This window comes from Schistocerca nitens, chromosome 5 (assembly GCF_023898315.1).
Source record: "Schistocerca nitens isolate TAMUIC-IGC-003100 chromosome 5, iqSchNite1.1, whole genome shotgun sequence".
NCBI lineage: Eukaryota > Metazoa > Arthropoda > Insecta > Orthoptera > Acrididae > Schistocerca > Schistocerca nitens.
This window is the reverse complement of record NC_064618.1, coordinates 714,704,264-714,722,958: the sequence shown is the minus strand read 5'-3', so window position 1 is coordinate 714,722,958 and position 18,695 is coordinate 714,704,264. Positions and strand designations below refer to the sequence as shown.

Below are 18,695 nucleotides of genomic sequence, written 5' to 3'. Positions count from 1 at the left end.
TTTGGACCCATTCCAGGTACACACACAAATGTGTCTGTGTGTGAGGAGGGACACTTGAGCGAAGCAAGTGTATGTACCACGATCGTCAAGATGTGGGCTGCCACGTGATATAATTCTACTGGCAATACTGCAACATGTAACGGCAGAGACAGTAATGCATTCTTCAGCAATGCTCGTCCCAGAATTCGCCTCGGATGTGTGGATGACGCCCGACGCCTCAGAAGCGCAGCCGCCGCCGGTCGCGCGACACGCGAGGTGGCAGTGCGACGCTTACTGGCGCCCCTCGTCTGCGCAGCGGTAGACGGTGCGGTAGAAGGTCTTGTACAGCGTCTGGTAGCGCGCTTGCGGTTGGGGCTGCTGGCAGTCGGCGCCGTGGCGCGCCGGGTCGCACGAGGCGGTGGCGCCGGCTGCGGTGTCTGCAGGGGCGGCGCCCGCCACCAGGCGCCGGAAGCCCCGGGTGTACGGCTCCTGCAGCGGCCGGAACTCGCACTTCCTGCAACAGGTAGGTACGCTCAGGCTCTGCACTCATCCGTCTTAAAGCTTCGAGGTCAATTATTACGCGACCTTTTTTCCCAAACTGTCTCGTAGCCGATGCATCCCCCGAAATAAAAAGACGAGTCAAATAGGGATAAATTTACACTGAGGTGAGAAAAGTCATCGTTGTTGTTGTGGTCTTCAGTCCTGAGACTGGTTTGATGCAGCTCTCCATGCTACTCTATCCTGTGCAAGCTTCTTCATCTCCCAGTACCTACTGCAACCTACATCCTTCTGAATCTGCTTAGTGTATTGATCTCTTGGTCTCCCTCTACGATTTTTACCCTCCACGCTGCCCTCCAATGCTAAATTTGTGATCCCTTGATGCCTCAAAACATGTCCTACCAACCGATCCCATCTTCTAGTCAAGTTGTGCCACAAACTTCTCTTCTCCCCAATACTATTCAATACCTCCTCATTAGTTACGTGATCTACCCACCTTATCTTCAGCATTCTTCTGTAGCACCACATTTCGAAAGCTTCTATTCTCTTCTTGTCCAAACTGGTTATCGTCCATGTTTCACTTCCATACATGGCTACACTCCATACAAATACTTTCAGAAACGACTTCCTGACACTTAAATCTATACTCGATGTTAACAAATTTATCTTGTTCAGAAACGATTTCCTTGCCATTGCCAGTCTACATTTTATATCCTCTCTACTTCGACCATCATCAGTTATTTTACTCCCTAAATAGCAAAACTCCTTTACTACTTTAAGTGTCTCATTTCCTAATCTAATGCCCTCGAAATATATCCCCAAAATATAAAATGACAGTGCATTGGGGGAGCTGTCATTTTTACTCAGGTGATTCGTGTGAAACGGTTTCCGATGTGATTGCTTCCGCACAGCGGGAATAAATAAACTTTGATCGCCAAGTCGTAGTTGGACCTAGACGCATGGGAAAATGCATTTCAGAAATCGTTAGGGTATTCAATATTCCGAGATCCACAGTGTGAAGAGTGTACGAAGAATAGCAAATTTCAGGCATTACCTCTCGCCACGGACACGACAGTGTGTGATGCCGTACCTTTACAACCAAGAGCTGCGGCGTTTGCGTAGAGTTGTCAGTGCTAACAGACATGAAACACTGCAGATATCAGTGTGGGACGTCCGACGAACGTATCCATGAAGACAATGAGCTGAAATTTGGCGTTAATGGGCTGTAGCAGCATTCGACCAACGTGAGTGCCTCTACCAGTAGCACGTCAGAGCCTGCAGCGTCTCTCTCCTTGGCCTGTGACCACATCGGTTGGACCTTTGATGGTTGGTCTGGTCAGATGAGTCTTCAGCTGGTAAGGGTCGATGGTAGGGCGCGAGTGTTGCGCAGATCCCAAGGAGCTGTGGACCCAATTTCTCGACGAGTCACTGTGCAAGCTGGTGGTAGCTCCATAACGATTGTGAGCTGTGTTTACCTGGAATGGTCTGGATCCTCTGGTCCAACTGAATCGATCACTGACTGGAAATTATTATTTTTGGCTTTTTGGAGACCATTTGCAGCTATTCATGTACTTCATGTTCCGAAACATCGATTGTTTTGTGGGTGACACAAATGTTCACTATTGATTTGAATAACATTCTGGAGTGATTTGGCCACCGATAGGATGTTTATGGGACATAAGCGAGAGGTCAGTTCGTGCACAAAATCCTGCACTGGCAACATTTTCGCAATTATGGATGGCTGTAGTGAGAGCATGATTAAGTATTTCTGTAGAGGACTTCCAGCAACCTGTTCAGCCCATACCACGTCGAGATGCCACACTTCACTGGGCAAAAGGATGTCCGACACGAAATTAGGAGGTATCCTATGAGTTTTGTCACCTCATTGTATCACCGCTGGAAAATGAAATATGAAACAATAGCACTGATTGCCAGTATCTGACTACGCCGATTCGTCATCATTATCTTCCTTTCCCTTCTATCCAACATCTGGTCGGCTTGGGGTATCAATGGTACTTCGCCACTTCACTCGGTCTTTCCACCATTCTTCTTCTACAATTTGGTTCCATAGCAGGTTTCTCCTCCTTAAGCTCATCTTTATTGTATCAATCCAGCTTCTTCTCGGTCTTCCTCTTGGCTTCTTGCCCTCAATCTTCAACTCCATCATTCTTCTTGGTATTCATCCCTCTCCCATCGTCTTCACATGACCAAACCATTTTAACTTATTCTTTTCAATTTTCCCAGTCACCTTCTCCACTCAGAGGTTCCTTCCTAACATCATTTTTCACTCTGTCTCTCATCGTCTTCCCTAGCATACTTCGCAGAAACTTCATTTCACTGGATTATATCCTACTCTCCTTATAGTCCAAGTCCCTGAGCCGTAAATTTGTATGGGTGTGAAGTAAGTCTTTTATAGCACCAGCTTGCAGCGCTCTGGCACTTACTTTCCCCACACCAAGCCCCTCATACACTGGCAAAATGTACTGCTCTGTTGTATTCTTTTGCTAATTTTTGTCTCCAAACGAGCATTCCCCTTTAATACACTCCCCAGATACTTAAATTGGTTCATTATTTCAATATCCCGTCCCTTAATACGAATTGGTCCCTTGCCCTCTCCAATCCCTCTGGTTACCACCATGGTCTTGCTTTTCTCCACACTAAATTTCTTTTCATATTTCTCGACCTTATCATTTAGGATGTCGATTTGCTTTGTACCTCCTTACTGCTTGTTCCCCACACCACAATATCATCAGCAAATAGTAACAGCTTCATCTCCCTTCCTCTATGGGCTTCTTTCGTCTCTTTGACTATTTCATCCATCACCATTATAAATAGTAGCGGTGATATCACACTTCCTTGTCTTAGTCCCGTAACATTCTACGCCGATTACGATCTGCTGTATTGAATTCTAGTACACCTAAATAAGAAGTCTCTATGAAAGCGTCCTCCACTTGGCTATAGGCGAGGGGGACGCGTCATGGGTCAAAAACCGGAAGGGAAACAGCTCTCAGCATAATTCGTGGAAGGCCCAAAACAACGCTCTAACATGTGCCAGGAACAACTATTAGACTGGACATTGCTTTGAAAAAGCCACCTTAGCGCTGGACGCTCTGAAGTCACAATGCAGGCTGTGCCGGAACGATAGAGAGTGTTTTCAACGAGCAGTGTGCGGCAGGGTATGGGGTGGAAGGGTGGGGGGGGGGGTTGTGTTGCTTGCTGTTTTGGCAGAGCTCCAGACGAGTTCTTAATGTGGACGCTATGCAACGCAGTCAGGATTCGCCGGAATACACAGGCCATTAAGATAGCGTCTGAGAGGGTGGAATGCGAATCTAGTGAGGCACGGTCACCGTGCTCAGGTTGCACAAGACCAAATGTTTAACGAACTGTAAGAACACGAACCGCTGGTTAACGTAAAATACTTAGAAGCAGAAGTAATAAATGAGATTGTGCTTACAGACGTCCGCTGTTATTTTCCAAAAGACGAACGTCGATAGAGTGAGGGAGAGAACGGAACACATCTTTGTAGCCTCAAAAATAATCATTTTTCTAACTGCTTAGCCATGAAATGGAGGGAAATCAGTGTCTGTAAAGTCAGATTGTCACTGGTGGGCACTAACAGTGTTTATGATTCAACCACTCAGTTACAACAGCCAGGTGCCACCTCGGTCAGACTTCACCTGGGCAGCTAGAGGCTCTCATCTGGCCGACCTGTACTTAGAGGCAGCTTGCTAGTGCAGAGCCTATGATTGATTCTGCGGCGATTTCAGTCACCACCTGCGGATTGCATGGTCAGATCCAGCCGCTACTGTGAAGTGAATTGAAGGGGAAGTCGAGTCATTTTTACCAATGTTCACTAATTTCAGTCTTCGCTTTGAAGAGTTGCTTGCAGGTAGGGATTCAACGTGCTTTCAGCTCTGGGTACAGATGCAAAGCGGTGACTGGGTCATCGTTTCAGCTCTTTCTTAATTTGTATGGGGATGGCAGAGGCCATACCAAGTGTACGAGCGAGGTGGCTATCTTCGTCTTTCTTTTCTCTACAATACATCCCTTATAGTAGGAATTACGCATTTTCAGTGATTAGTTGAATTATTTTCTTATTATTTAACTTTGTGTGGCTGCATACAACTCCCGACGCCACAGTCGACAAGGTAACCAAATGGAGGTAAGTATGCGTGCTGTTTGTGAACCATGTTAACTGAGCTCTGTGTGTTATTGTATTTTGACTGTTCTTATTCTGTGAGGCGAAATTCGGGAACCAAGCAGCCATCTGCCTAAACGAGCGTGGGATATCGCCTAAATAACACAATCGGGTTGGCCTTCATAGTACACCTCGGTCTTTAACGCGCTGCTCGGATTTGATGCGGTATAGTTCATCCCATTCTCTCCCAAGCAAGCACTCTGTGCGTTACGCTATACGAGCAAATCGCGTCAGTAGTCTGTACACGGTGGTCAGACACAATCTCAATCAGGCCATTGCGCGTGCAAATTCAAATGGTGCACCAGAGACACTGTTTACAAACGTGTTCTTCGTTCGGGTTCCTAAAACTGAACACGAGCCAAAGGCTGAGCAGTCTCATGCGCTATAATCTATGCAGTGAGAACAACTCTCACCAACTGTACTGTCGCACCTCTTGAATTCGCGCCCGCAACGGCCTAATTGATTAACTTCAATGCTAATTAATTTGGAAACGCGCAAATATATCGATTTTTTCCTTAAGTCATTTGTCAGCACAATCAATCGTACCAACACCCTTGCAAGCCTTTCAGACAGTTTCTGACCACCGTGCGTATCGAGGAATATAGCAAGTGTCAAACGGCAGAAGATGTATCCTCAACGAAATGTGATCACTTCTAGGAGCGAATGTTTAAGTTTATTTTTGTAAACGCGACCAATTTTTTAGCTTTTTATGTTTGAAAAGTATACGAGACGTGCGAGGGCAGCTGCTAATGGGTGTGAATATTAATGGTCTACCAGTGCAATAAGTCATGATTGCGAAATATTGACAAGAATTGAACTGGTAGAAATGAGCTCGAGGGAAATCTTTTGGAGTTCGGGAAAATTTACCAACACGTGCGGAGATACCGACCTGACACTTAAAACATATGTTGAAGAAAGGCTAACCTTTTCCATTTTTACGTTTAGAGGAATCTTTCATGTAAGAAGAAGCAGTTAAATGAAAACCAAACAACCGTCACATCAGAACCATAGAATGACTACACTGAGAAGTAATCACCACACATGTCAAGACAGTCACCTACTGGGAGGCGAGACGATTAATCCTGTTTCGTAGAATGCGGTCGGCCGCTGATGGATCCACAATCGCATCCACTGTAGCACTGCCTCGTCTGACTGAAACCGACATCCACATATGTCTTTCTTCAGGTCGCCAATGATGCGAAAATCACACGGTGAGAAATCCGGGCTGTGCAGAGGAAGTTTCAGCGTTTCTCAACCAAATCGTTGGAACATAGTCAACGAACGTGGTGGTGAGTATTATCGTGAAACAGGGTGATTCGATCCGGTATCATTACGGCAGCTAGGGGGCCAACGACAAAGTCAACAATGAAAACATCCCACAGCTCCCCCGCCAAGAAATCCATATCTGTTCGCACTAGAACCGGGTAGGGTAATGATGACCCCTCTACTCGTCGAATTCTTTGAGCGTGGAACCACAATGTATGCGCTGTACTGTGAAGACACTTTGCAAAAACAACGTTGGGCCATAAAGTTAGAACTCCCAGGAATGCCGTAGGACGGAATCATCATGTTACACGATAATGACCACCCCCATATTGCCAGTCGGACGAAGGCTTCGCTTAAGCGGAGGCGGGGAGGGGGGGGGGGGACAGTATAACACCCTCCATACACATTTCACATCTTTGGCAACATGAAGGAATACGTGCCTGTAAGTCGGCTTCACTCACTCGAGTTAACTGCAACAGTGGTTGATGGTCTGTATCCGTCAGTGATCGACCGCGTTCTACGAAACAGGAACTGATCTCCTCGTCTCCTACTTGAATAAACGTCTTAACGTGTGTGAATGGAACCATTCTATGGCTCCGTTTTGTCTTGTGTTCCTCTTTCATTTGACTACCCCCTATAATACCTCACCATTTGAAACTTTCATGGTCGTAGAGAAAAAGTACAGGAAACTAAATGTTATCTACCAATTTTCGAATCCATGAAAGGGAAAAAAATTGTTGACAGTGGGTTGAGACACGATTGTAGCCTATTTCCATTCTTACTCGGTCTGTACACTGAGCAAGTAGTAAAGGAAATCAACATAGAACTGGGGAAAGCAAGGGAGAAAAAATGAAAGTGTAAGGATTGCCAGGAACACTCAAATTCTCCCAGAGATGGTACAGGACTTGGAAGAGTAGTTGAACTGTGTATAGAACAGATGTTATAAGATGATCAACAAAAGCAAAGGTGATGCGTAGAGAGAGATGGGTGGAGAAGACAGAGGGGCAAGGAGGAATAGGGGAGAAATGGGGGAAGAAGGAGATAGAGAGACAAAGGACAGAGACGGACAGAGACAGGAAGAGGATGATATGGACGAGTCAGGGGGAATGTGGAGATGAAAAGAGAGATGGGCAGGAGGAAATGGGAAAAGTGGGTAGGAGGAGTTGGATAGAGAGGGAGAGGAGGAGTTAGATAGTGACTGGGGAAGGAGGAAATGGAGAGACAAAGTAGAGAGGATGAGAAGGACAGTGAGGAGTGGGGGATGGGCAGAGTGAGGGGGAGTTTGATGATATACGAAGAGGACGAGGAGATGAACACAGGGAGGAGGGAGGAGAAGATGGACAAAGAGGGGGTAAGGTGGAGACTGACTAGCAGAAGACTGCAGTTAATACATGCTTGGGAAACACCAGGACTCAGTTAATTAGAATCCTAAAGAATGGAGTCTTCTCCTTATGGACTGGAAGCACATTGGCAATGAGATTCTTCAGTTCAAATTGGAAGTACTTTTCACGTGGAAGAGTCTTAGGTACATATGAAATGCTTGTAATGAAGTGCATCATAGGTCAGTGGCAGATTTGTGCTGACCTTACTTTACAATTAATGGATTGCTTACGTTTTAATATAGTTTCTATAAGAAGCTGAAAAATTTCAAAGAGTTCAACAATTTCTTTCGGTTCCCTTTAGCCCGGGTGATCAAAAAGTCAGTATAAATTTGAAAACTGAATAAACCACGGAATAATGTAGATAGAGAGGTACAAATTGACACACATGCTTGGAATGACATGGGGTTTTATTAGAAACAAAAGTTCAAAAAATGTCCGGCAGATGGCGCTTCATCTGATCAGAATAGCAATAATTAGCATAACAAAGTAAGACAAAGCAAAGATGATGTTCTGTACAGGAAATGCTCAATATGTCCACCATCATTCCTCAACAATAGCTGTAGTCGAGGAATAATGTTGTGAACAGCCCTGTAAAGCATGTCCGGAGTTATGCTGAGGCATTGGTGTCGGATGTTGTCTTTCAGCCTCCCTATAGATATCAGTCGATCACGATACAATGGCGACTTCAGGTAACCCCAGAGCCAATAATCGCACGGAGTGAGGTCTGGGGACCTGGGAGGCCAAGCATGACGAAAATGGCAGCTGAGCACACGATCATCATCAAACGACGCGCGCAAGGGATCTTTCGCGCGTCTAGCAATATGGGGTGGAGCGCCATCCTACATTTTGGTTCTAATAAAATCCCTTGTCATTCCAAGCATGTGTGTGTCAATTTTACCTCTCTATCTACATTATTCCGTGGTTTATTAATTTTCAAATTTATACTGACTTTTCGATCACCCAGTATTTTGTCAGTTCATGTTTACTAAATATTAGTTGTGCAACTGAAATGATGTTTCATTGCAAATCCCCAAATTTTTCAACAAATTTCTTATACTGGTATTTCTAGCGTACAGTATTAAACGTGTATTTTGATTGTATAATGCAGGACAAATATTTTCAGTGAAAATTTGTTGCTCAGTGGTATCAGCAAAAGAAAAATTGAGTAGCACTGTAAATAATCATTGTAACTTGAACTCTTCTTTTGTTGATCCCTGTCGGTGGTAAACAACGTGGGAACGTGTACGCATCAAAGTGAACCCACAGGATTGTGAAAAGGTAAAAGGTAAAGAGACTAAAATAACAATATTGATGATGGTGAAAGTGAGAAGGAAACGAGAAAGAAGCTCAATAGAAAATAAAGAAAGCCATTCCCAAAAGATCTGCCATCTATCTGTTGTAATGGTACTTGAACTACGCAACCATTACGGCACCTCACCTGAACCTCTCGATACCAGCTATATTCTGCTGTGTTTCTGTGAAGTAGTTAACATATTTCTGCGACAACATTCCATTTTATTTCATTAATGTAGAGGTACTTTGATACATCGATATGTTTATGTTGCAATGATATTATTCTTATGTGTATTCTTTCTTTTGTCACTATGATCTTTGACGTACTTGTAACTCTTGATTTTTGGGCGCGTAAGCGATTATTAGTTAGTTAGAGAGTTAGAGAGTCGGACATTGAGAAAGTCAAATCTTGGACGTCATGATGGAAAGACGCGTATCGTAGTCAGCTTATAAAATGTGAACTTCAACAGTGAGGAAGGTGTTTTCATGTATGTTTTGTATTGTGAAGCGATGTTTTGTGTGTTACGTGATATTGCAACAAAAGCAATAAAAAGGAAGTGTAACTTGAATTCGGAGTGCTGATTATTTTTTTACATCACCATTGTACTAACTTTGAATGGTTTAATCTTTAAGAATGGTTTGTGAAACACATCTACAAAACTTTTGAATATAGCAGAAGAAAACCTAGGCCTCTTTGCATCCGAGCTTGGAATCATCACCACCTAGATTTTCGACGATTGAGCCATGATTTTACAACGAGACCAGCGTGGGAAACACCAAAAGATAAGTGCCTAGTTTATTTATTATTACATGAAATGACTTTATTAACTGTGCTCTGACACCTGCCACATAATAGCTTTGTTGTTGCCCGAAAATGCAGTATTTAGCAGCGGGAGCAACACCACAATTATTATTAAATTTTGACCTATGTTGTGGTAGGGTGTGAAGGTGTTTTATTTATGCTTCAAGTGTAGCTGCTCGCCCGGCCAGAAGAAGAGAGTGGCGGCTGACCTCTTCTCGCAGCGCGTGCCGGTGAAGACGGCGTCGCAGAGGCAGGTGTTTCCGGGCTGGCAGGTGGCGCCGTTCTCGCAGGGCGGGTCGCACACGGGCGTGCCGCAGGTGGGGCCGCTGCTGTTGTGCGGACACTCGCACTGGTCCGGCCCCACGCACTGGCCGCCGTTCAGGCACGCGTCGCGGCACCAGACTGCAACAGCGCCACGCACGACACGAGTACAGTACACGCCGAGCGACTCTTCACTGCAACGGAGGAAGTCTCCGGACAGTCTAGATCTGTTAGCCGTACCACTTGTTAGGGCCACAGAAGCAATTTATACCATCACATCCTTGGTTTTCCAATGACTCTCCTGGCATTCGGTCTACATGAAATTATTCGTTTTAATACTCTTACCTCTTGCATTTTATTCAGACTGTAAAGTAATTACACTAGACACACACACACACACACACACACACACACACACACACACACGCGCGCGCGCGCGCGTTCATACGTTTGATTGTCTATTAATTTCAAATCTTTAAAGTGATTATTTATAGTATGTTAATGCTTACGAAATATTGTAAGACGTGTATATTTCTATTGTTTATTGTCAAATCACAATTTATGAAAGATATTTATATTTTATTAATAGGATTACGTAGGAATAATTAATATTTGTCATGTTGGAAATAATTGTGGTAGCAGGGAATGTCTGCACCAAAGTATTGTTGACAAGAGAGACCGCAAATTGATATAATTTTAAAAAAAGGGCGGGAGAGACCGCGTATGGATACATTTTAAGAAAAGAGCGGGAGAGACCGCGCATTGATACATTTTGTAATGGTAGCAGGGATTGTCTGCACCAGAAAGCTTTGTTGGCAGGAGAGAGCGCACTTTAGCGTTCGCAGGAAGTCAGTAGTAAGCGAGAAGTGAAGTGAGTCGGTAACAGGTCTGAAGCGAGAGGTTGAGAGGAGCGGTGTGCCTGCCAGCCACTAGCTATGATTTACAAGACATTATAAACGGATGTACAGAGACATCAGCTAACTATTATAATAAGAGGAACTAATATTATTGAATTAATTTTTTTGAGAAACTCAAGACTACTGAAGATATGTTTGCGCATTGATAGTTGTAAGATTATTGTAAAAAGTAAATCCCATTTGAACGTTTGTAAAATAATTTCATTCAGAAAATAATTAACTTTTGCCAGCAATACTGCATTTCTAATTATAATCCATCCCAAAAACCATCAACGTAAAACTTTGCCAAATTTTATTGTTGTCTAGAAAAAGTTTAACTATGAATTACGTAATTTCAGTCAAATTAATTATAGAATAACGTCAGCTTTGCTATTAAAGAATAACGTCAGCTTTGGTATTAAATACAGTCGCTTATTATGAAAGCCCACCAACAGATAATAGAGTATAGTAAAACAGAGTAAGTATATTCATGTCGCAGTTCGATGTAGCAGTCAGATGGCGATCCAGTAACAGTAAAAAAGGTAATGAACAGTTTTGGGTTACTGCAGATAACGACTAAGGGCCACGACGACGACACATTCTATGTTTCGTCGAAATAATCAGAAAATCACTTTCTATAAGCAGCAATTAAATTTGTATGCGAAGATAGAGAAAGAGAATAAATTTCAAAGGGAAGATTTCATTTGTTATTATTAAGCAAGAGAAAGAAATCCTAAGAAAAGGTTACATAGCTTGTTGTAAAAGGGAAGGTTATCAGTAACAAAAGTGGTATAGAGAGGAGACGGGAAGGTCTCAATATATCATTTACATTTGAATGCATTGTACCTACCGTGCGAAAAAAGTACTTGGAAATTTGTATGAAATTGATGAAATCTTCTCGGTTTACCAGCCGAATCGTGGGGTTGTCTTGTCGCAACGAGTCCAACATTTCTTTACTCGCTATCATCAGGAGAAGTCGTTATGAAATTGTATCCCAACTGTGTAACTGCTACAATTACTCTAAGGTGACGAAAGTCATGGGACATTGATAGGCACATATACAGATGGTGGTAGTATCGCGTACAGTAGGTAGAGAAGGGCAGTCCATTTATGGACTTAGGTGACTCATGTGACGAAGTTTCCGACATCATAGTAACCGCACGAACTGAATTAACACACATTGAACACGGAATGATTTTGGAGCTAGACGAATAGGACATTTCATTCCGGAAATCGTCAGGGACTTCAATATTGTGAGATCCACAGTGTCAAGAATGTGCCGAGAATAGCAAATTTCAGGCATTACAGAGTGGACGGCGGGCTTCACTTAACGACTGAGACCAGTGCCGTTTGTGTAGAGTTTCCAATGTGACAGACAAGCAACACCGCATGAAACAGCCTTAGAAACAAAGCGATACGTAAGAGGAACCTATCGTTTGGACAGCGAGCGAAATTTGCCGTTAATAGGGTACGGTGGCATACGAACGACGCAGATAGCATTGCTAATGACACGCCATCGCCTGCAGCGCTTCTCTTGGTCTCGTGACTCTACCAGTAGCACCCTAGACGACTAGAAAACCTTCGCCTTGTCAAGTGAGCCACGATTTAAATTGGTAAGAGCTGATTGTAGGGTTCGACTGTGGCGTAGACGCCCACGAAACCATGGACCCAATTTGTCAACAAGTCTCCGTGCAAGTTGGTGATTGTTCCATAATGGTGTGGGCTATGTTTAAATGAAATGGTTACGTTGGGTTACTAGAGACCAACTGCAGCCACCCATGGACTTCACGTTCCCGAACAATGATGGAATTTTTCTGGACGACAATGCGCCATGTCATGGGCCACAATTGTTCGCGATTTGTTTGAACATTCTGGGCAGTTCGAGAGAATGATGGGTTGCCCACATCGCTCGACATAAATCCTTCACCGCCAGCACTTTCGCAATTATGGGCGGTTGTAGATGCAGCACGACTCATTATCTCTGCAGAGTACTTCCAACGTATCATTGAGTCCATGCGACGTCGTGATGCGGCTCTAGGCCGGGCAAAAGGAGACCGTCACGATATTAGGAGGTACACTACTGGCCATTAAAATTGCTACACCACAAAGATGACGTGCTACAGACGCGAAATTTAACCGACAGGAAGATGCTGTGATATGCAAATGATAAGCTTTTAAGAGCATTCACACACGTTTGGCGCCGGTGGTAACACCTACAACGTGCTGACATGAGGAAAGTTTCCAACCGATTTCTCATACAGAAACAGCAGTTGTCCGGCGTTGTCTGGTGCAAAGTTGTTGCGATGCCTTCGATAAAGTTCGGATTGTACCCTATCGCGATTGCGGTTTATTGTATCGCAACATTGGTGCTCGCGTTGGTCGAGATCCAATGACTGTTAGCAGAATATGGAATCGGTGGGTTCACGAGGGTAATACGTAACGCCATGCTGGATCCCAATGGCCTCGTATCACTAGCAGTCGAGATGACAGGCATCTTATCCGCATGGTTGTAACGGATCGTGCAGCCACCTCTCCGTCCCTGAGTCAACAGATGGGGACGTTTGCAAGACAACAACCATCTGCGCGAACAGTTCGACGACGTTTGCAGCAGCATGGACTATCAACTCGGAGACTATGGCTGCGGTTACCCTTGACGCTGCATCACAGACAGGAGCGCCTGCTATGCTGTACTCAATGACGAACCTGGGTGCACGAATGGCAAAACGTCATTTTTTTGGATGAATCCAGGTTCTGTTTACAGCATCATGATGGTCGCATCCGTGTTTGGCTACATCGCGGTGAACGCACGTTGGAAGCGTGTATTCGTCATCGCCATACTGGCGTATCACCCGGCGTGGTGGTATGGGGTGCCATTGGTTACACGTCTCGGGCACCTGTTGTTCGCACTGACGGCACTTTGAACAGTGGACGTTACATTTCAGATGTGTTACGACCGGTGGTTCTACCCTTCATTCGAACTCTGCGAAACCCTACATTTCAGCAGGCTAATGCACGACCACATGTCGCAAGTCCTGTACGGGCCTTTCTGGATGCAGAATGTGCTCGACTGCTACCCTGACCAGCACATTCTCCAGATTTCTCACCAATTGAAAACGTCTGGTCAATGGTGGCCGAGCAACTGGCTCGTCACAATACGCCAGTCACTACTATTGACGAACTGTGGTATCGTGTTAAAGCTGCATGGGCAGCTGTACCTGTACACGTCATCGAAGTTCTGTTTGACTCAATGCCCAGGCATATGAAGGCCGTTATTACGGCCAGAGTTGGTTGTTCTGGGTACTGATTTCTCAGGATCTATGCACCCAAATTGCGTGAAAATGTAACCACATGTCAGTTCTAGTATAATATATTTGTCCAATGAATACCTATTTATCATCTGCATTTCTTCTTGGTGTAGCAATTTTAATGGTCAGTATGCATCATCTCATGATTTTTGTCGCCTTGGCCTATGGACAAGCTGAGTTTACCCTGAAGGAAATATACCTTTCAGTTTTGAATGTGGTCTTGAACATATCAATCCATGTATCTTAGGAATCCCGTTTCCGACGTCTATATCTTTCTATGATCTAATTTATTAGTAATATAAATCTTTGAGCCCTGTAGCAAAACTTTTGCAGCCACCGATTTACCCACAGGTTCAATAAGCGTCGGGACTGTCTCAAAACAAAATCCGAATTGACGTAAGTGGTATTTAGTATCGTACTGCATTCGAACTAGATCTTTTTCTTAACCATACACTAGTAGAAAATTTCATAGGGGCTATGGAAACCCCTCCGAAAGGCGCCCAGTGTAATGATGGATAAAACCATGTCGCATTCCGCTGAATCGATTCTGCATCCCAAGATGAGTGCAGGTTTGAGATTGTGGAAATGCATGTAATGCGTGAAATCTTATCAAGCCAATATGTGGGGTATTTGATGACTTTTATTCCTGTTTTGAAAAATATTAACGCACTTTAACGCCATTGTGGACCGGAAGGTAATGAGAAACACGGAATACGCACCAGCGAAGACCTCGTAGTCCCGAAACAGATTGTTTTCCACTGAAACTGTTAACACAGGGTACTTCGGACATTGTAGTCTCATACTTGAGTAATAGCGCTATGATGAGAGTAACTGCACTAACATAAGAGTATTAGTGCCATAACTGACTCCCGGATTTTATTAAACCGTGTACAAAATATTCATTTTAATCCCTTCTTCGGTATTTAAGTGTGATGTACGGCTGATGCATCCCGATCCAGCCACACGCCACACAACAGATCGCTGCGGGTTGCCGCCCTATGACGACGCCTGGCGCATCCCATCTTGCCTGCAACAACCGCTGAAGTATTGACGCCGTATCCAACGGATACAACAGGTACTATCTCGCATCCGTGAACCACGAGCCATCAGACAACTTCCAAATATTCGTCCGCCCTTGTAGGACACCGCCAAGCGGATCACCAGGCAGGGCGAGTCCCAGGCTGGACATCGGCGTTATATTTCGGAAGTGCCACGAGTATACTCCTCGAAGTGTAGCACATGTTATTGGAACCTTCGACATCGCCAGTGCAGCCATCAACGACTGTGCCTACTGACTGACTGCTCAGCTTTCATCTTCAAGGACTATGTGATATTAGCAAAGTTCTTTCAGCAGATCAGGATGACCTTTTGCGTTGCCATCAGCTGGAAGCTCTTTCTGTAGCTGTTGTTATTGTGTGCTTTCTAAGTGGTAATACAGTTTCTAGTGTTCTTGGCTACGTGCAAACTTTTCTCGGCTTGTCCTTGCATCATCCCCAATACGATGGTGCACTTAGAAAATTTTCCTTGGATTGTTCCACTAGAGATCTGGTGCTTATTCACTTTGCGATCGATATCATTGCCAATATCATAAGTTATATCGCAGACAAGGCATTGGAAGTGAGGTAGTTGTTTACTTAGTCAGTTACCTAGATAACTCTCGTTCGCACTGTCCATTCGCTTCTAGAAGAAATAGTCTTGCTCTTCTATGTGGCGATTTTCATGTTAAATCGTGGGCAGTTTTGCTGAAGATAACCTACCTCTGAAATTTCATCCTCAGTTTCTTGATTGTTAACTTGGCCATCAGCAAATAACGTTGTGTTCAAGAACATTCATTTATTCCCAGTACTCTGCTTTCTCTGCATTTCCATCAATTAAATTATCTATGTAAACATTAAAATTGGGAGAGGATAAGTTACAACTCATATGTACCCTTTGGTTAATGGATATTCAGATCGAAGATTTTATCTTTTTAGTATTATTTATAATACCCACAATACGGGAATATCATCCTTGTTTAATTGTGATAAGGCATATGAGGTATCTTTTGAGAATGTCACAGGCTTTTCCATAACCAACGAAAGCAAGATGTGTCTCACGGCTTAAAAATGTTCTCTTTTTCAATAAGAATTTTCTAAGTAAACATGTTGTTTGTACGTGATAGATTCTCTCTAAACATTGCTTGTCCTTCAGTGTAGAGAGTTTCTGATATACGAGTGTGATGATTTTTTTATTATTTTTTTCTTATGCCTTGTATGTTTTATTTCATTAACTTACGTCGCTGACGTTTGTTGTCAAACTACAACCATCTTCTTTTCGAATTCAAATATCTCCTGATACCGACATTAGCCGACATTATTTGAGCAACAGATAATATTGCAATTATTTGTCAGCCAATTAATTTTTTTCTCTGTATTTCTATTTGAAAATATTTCAATAATATTACTGAGTAATAGCTTTTCTTTGCAGGAGCTGTTATGTGACAGGCTATATACGAGGAGACAGAACAGATATTGCAGTACTCAGTCCAGGAAGAGCAGTCGTAGGAGTAAGACTTGGGCTGTTCGCATCAGATAATTTGGCGTAGCTTACTCTCAAATTATAATATAGTTGATCTGTATAGGTCGGTAATGTCATTGTTTAAAGAATAAGAATATATTTCATCTTATTCAGATTGAAAGCTCAAATATCTAGCAGCCTTACTTCATTTCATAAGCACTTATGTAGGTTAGTAAACTATCACGTATGTTAACAGCAGACGCTAGAGCCGAGATTCATATGTGCTAAGAAAAGTTAAGGTGATTCTGTTGTGTGACACTAGTAAGGTATGTGACTGATTATATCCGTTGCGGCTTAGTTCAGATGGTACGTTGTAAGATAGTAACAGAAGTTTTCGACCGCAGAAGTGAGGCATGAAAAGTGAATCAGAGTCACAACGGAATCGGTCAGTTGACAAAAGTCATTGGCCGTAGCAGGCAAGGAATCGATTTCGAATTCCAGTATGACAGACAGTTTTGCCTTGTGTAGGCATAACAAACCCACGATTTTATCCATCCGTTACTGTCAGTTCGATAATTTAGAAAAAAAGGTACATACACTTACAGATTAAACAGTAGTTACAAAATTTTCCTATTACTTTCAACTGTATACCTTAACTCACTTTTAGGTGTCATAGGTGCTAAACCACCTCTGCATTTAAATGCATCCCTTTCTTCTATGTATTGTGGCAGTGTGGCAACAAAGCGGTACCGTAAAGTTAATCGTTAATCCCACTATCATTTAAACGCAGAGCAAGTTTTAAACGTTAAAAGATATAAGCTGAGGCCCTTTCACGAATTAAATATGGCATGATGGTCAGCTAGAGGATAAGTGACGGTGTAGTTGTCAAATAATGTTGAGTGGTACATCTACAGCCTACAGGCTTGTATCCCTCAAGCAGCAAAAGGAAGGCTGGTTCAAAGACATTAGGATTTAATGCTTCGTCTACGACAATATCAGTAGAGACGGAGCACAAGCTCAGACTAGCAGTGACGAGGAAAGAAATAGGTCGTGTATTTTTCAGCGAATCATAGCAACGTTCGCCCTACTCAGTTCAGATTTACCAGGGAAATGTCTGCTTGAACGGACGATCAGGAAATTGTACGGCAGTACTCCTGTATGAAAACTAGGGCCCTAACCAAAGCGTCAAGTAGCTCACTGAGGGTTTTAGCCCCAGTAATCAAATGGTAGTGATTTTTGCGCCAGTAAACAACGCTCAGCCAGTGAATTACAATCAGTTTATTAAATCATTTATTTATATTTGTGTTAATGTCACTTAGAGACACTTAACGTAAAGTTACTTTGAAATGCATGTAAAGAAAACGTAAACTTTTTCATTTCAGTGTCATTAGTGAAATTCATGACTCGGCTCCAAGCTTGAGTCCCGGTCCAACACAGAACTATAATCTGAAAACAACTTTCATGATATAGTGACAGTTCTGTAATTCATGCAGATGTGAGGCAAATATGAAGAAAGCTATTTTGTTGTCTTCTCTACATTAACCGTCGTGGTACCTTTTGAAACTACGGTAATCTAATGAGTAATTTTAATTTTTAAATTCTGAAAAAACATGTTACCACTTTCGCTATTAGTTTGCTTTCTGAATAAACATAATTCTAACCAACTCGCAACTGTGTGGCCTGCATTACTCGTGGGTCACTAATGTAGCTCCCGATATTATTATTACTGTTTTATATTTTCTATTAACGTTGTATGTTTCATACAATTTCGAAAACTTGCCAACAGCCAGACAATTTAACCAAAGGGTCACAAGTATCTAATTTAGGGCGTGTAATGCGACACGTGCGGTTCAACCCCTAGACGAGTTTGAGCCGACACATTTCGACGAAGAGGAACCACACGTGATCCCGAACACATTTGGGATATTAACTCGCAATGAGCAACGCCTATCAGACGGAAGGGGTCCGACAGCCGATCAGTTCCAGTCATTTCACCAAGAAGGTGATACACGGCTCGTGTTGTTCAAGCATGCCTAGACGGTTACTGCCGCGGTTCCATAGCGTCCGCTTTGTTACTTTGTGCCAGGAAGGGCTCTCGACAAGGGAAGTGTCCAGGCGTCTCGAAGTGAACCAAAGCGATTTTCGGACACGGAGGAGATACAGAGAGACAGCAACTGTCGATGACATGCCTCGCTGAGGCCGCCCCAGGGCTACTAATGCAGTGGATGACCGCTACCTACGGATTATAGCTCGGAGGAACCTTGGCAACAATGCACCCATGTTGAATAATTGTATTCGTGCAGTCACAGGACGTCGTGT

General features: G+C 43.4%; 1 protein-coding gene across 1 annotated transcript in view; it reads right to left on the bottom strand.

The window, feature by feature from the left end:
• Nucleotides 1-270: 270 nt before the first annotated feature.
• Nucleotides 271-18,695, bottom strand: part of LOC126260679 (delta-like protein 1) — a 124,414-nt gene continuing 105,989 nt past the window's right edge. Inside the window, exons 5-6 of the mRNA XM_049958013.1 lie at nt 9,628-9,820; nt 271-493 (exon numbers count right to left, since the gene is read on the bottom strand). Coding sequence (XP_049813970.1) covers nt 271-493; nt 9,628-9,820 — 416 coding nt within the window. The remainder of the gene's footprint in view (nt 494-9,627; nt 9,821-18,695) is intronic.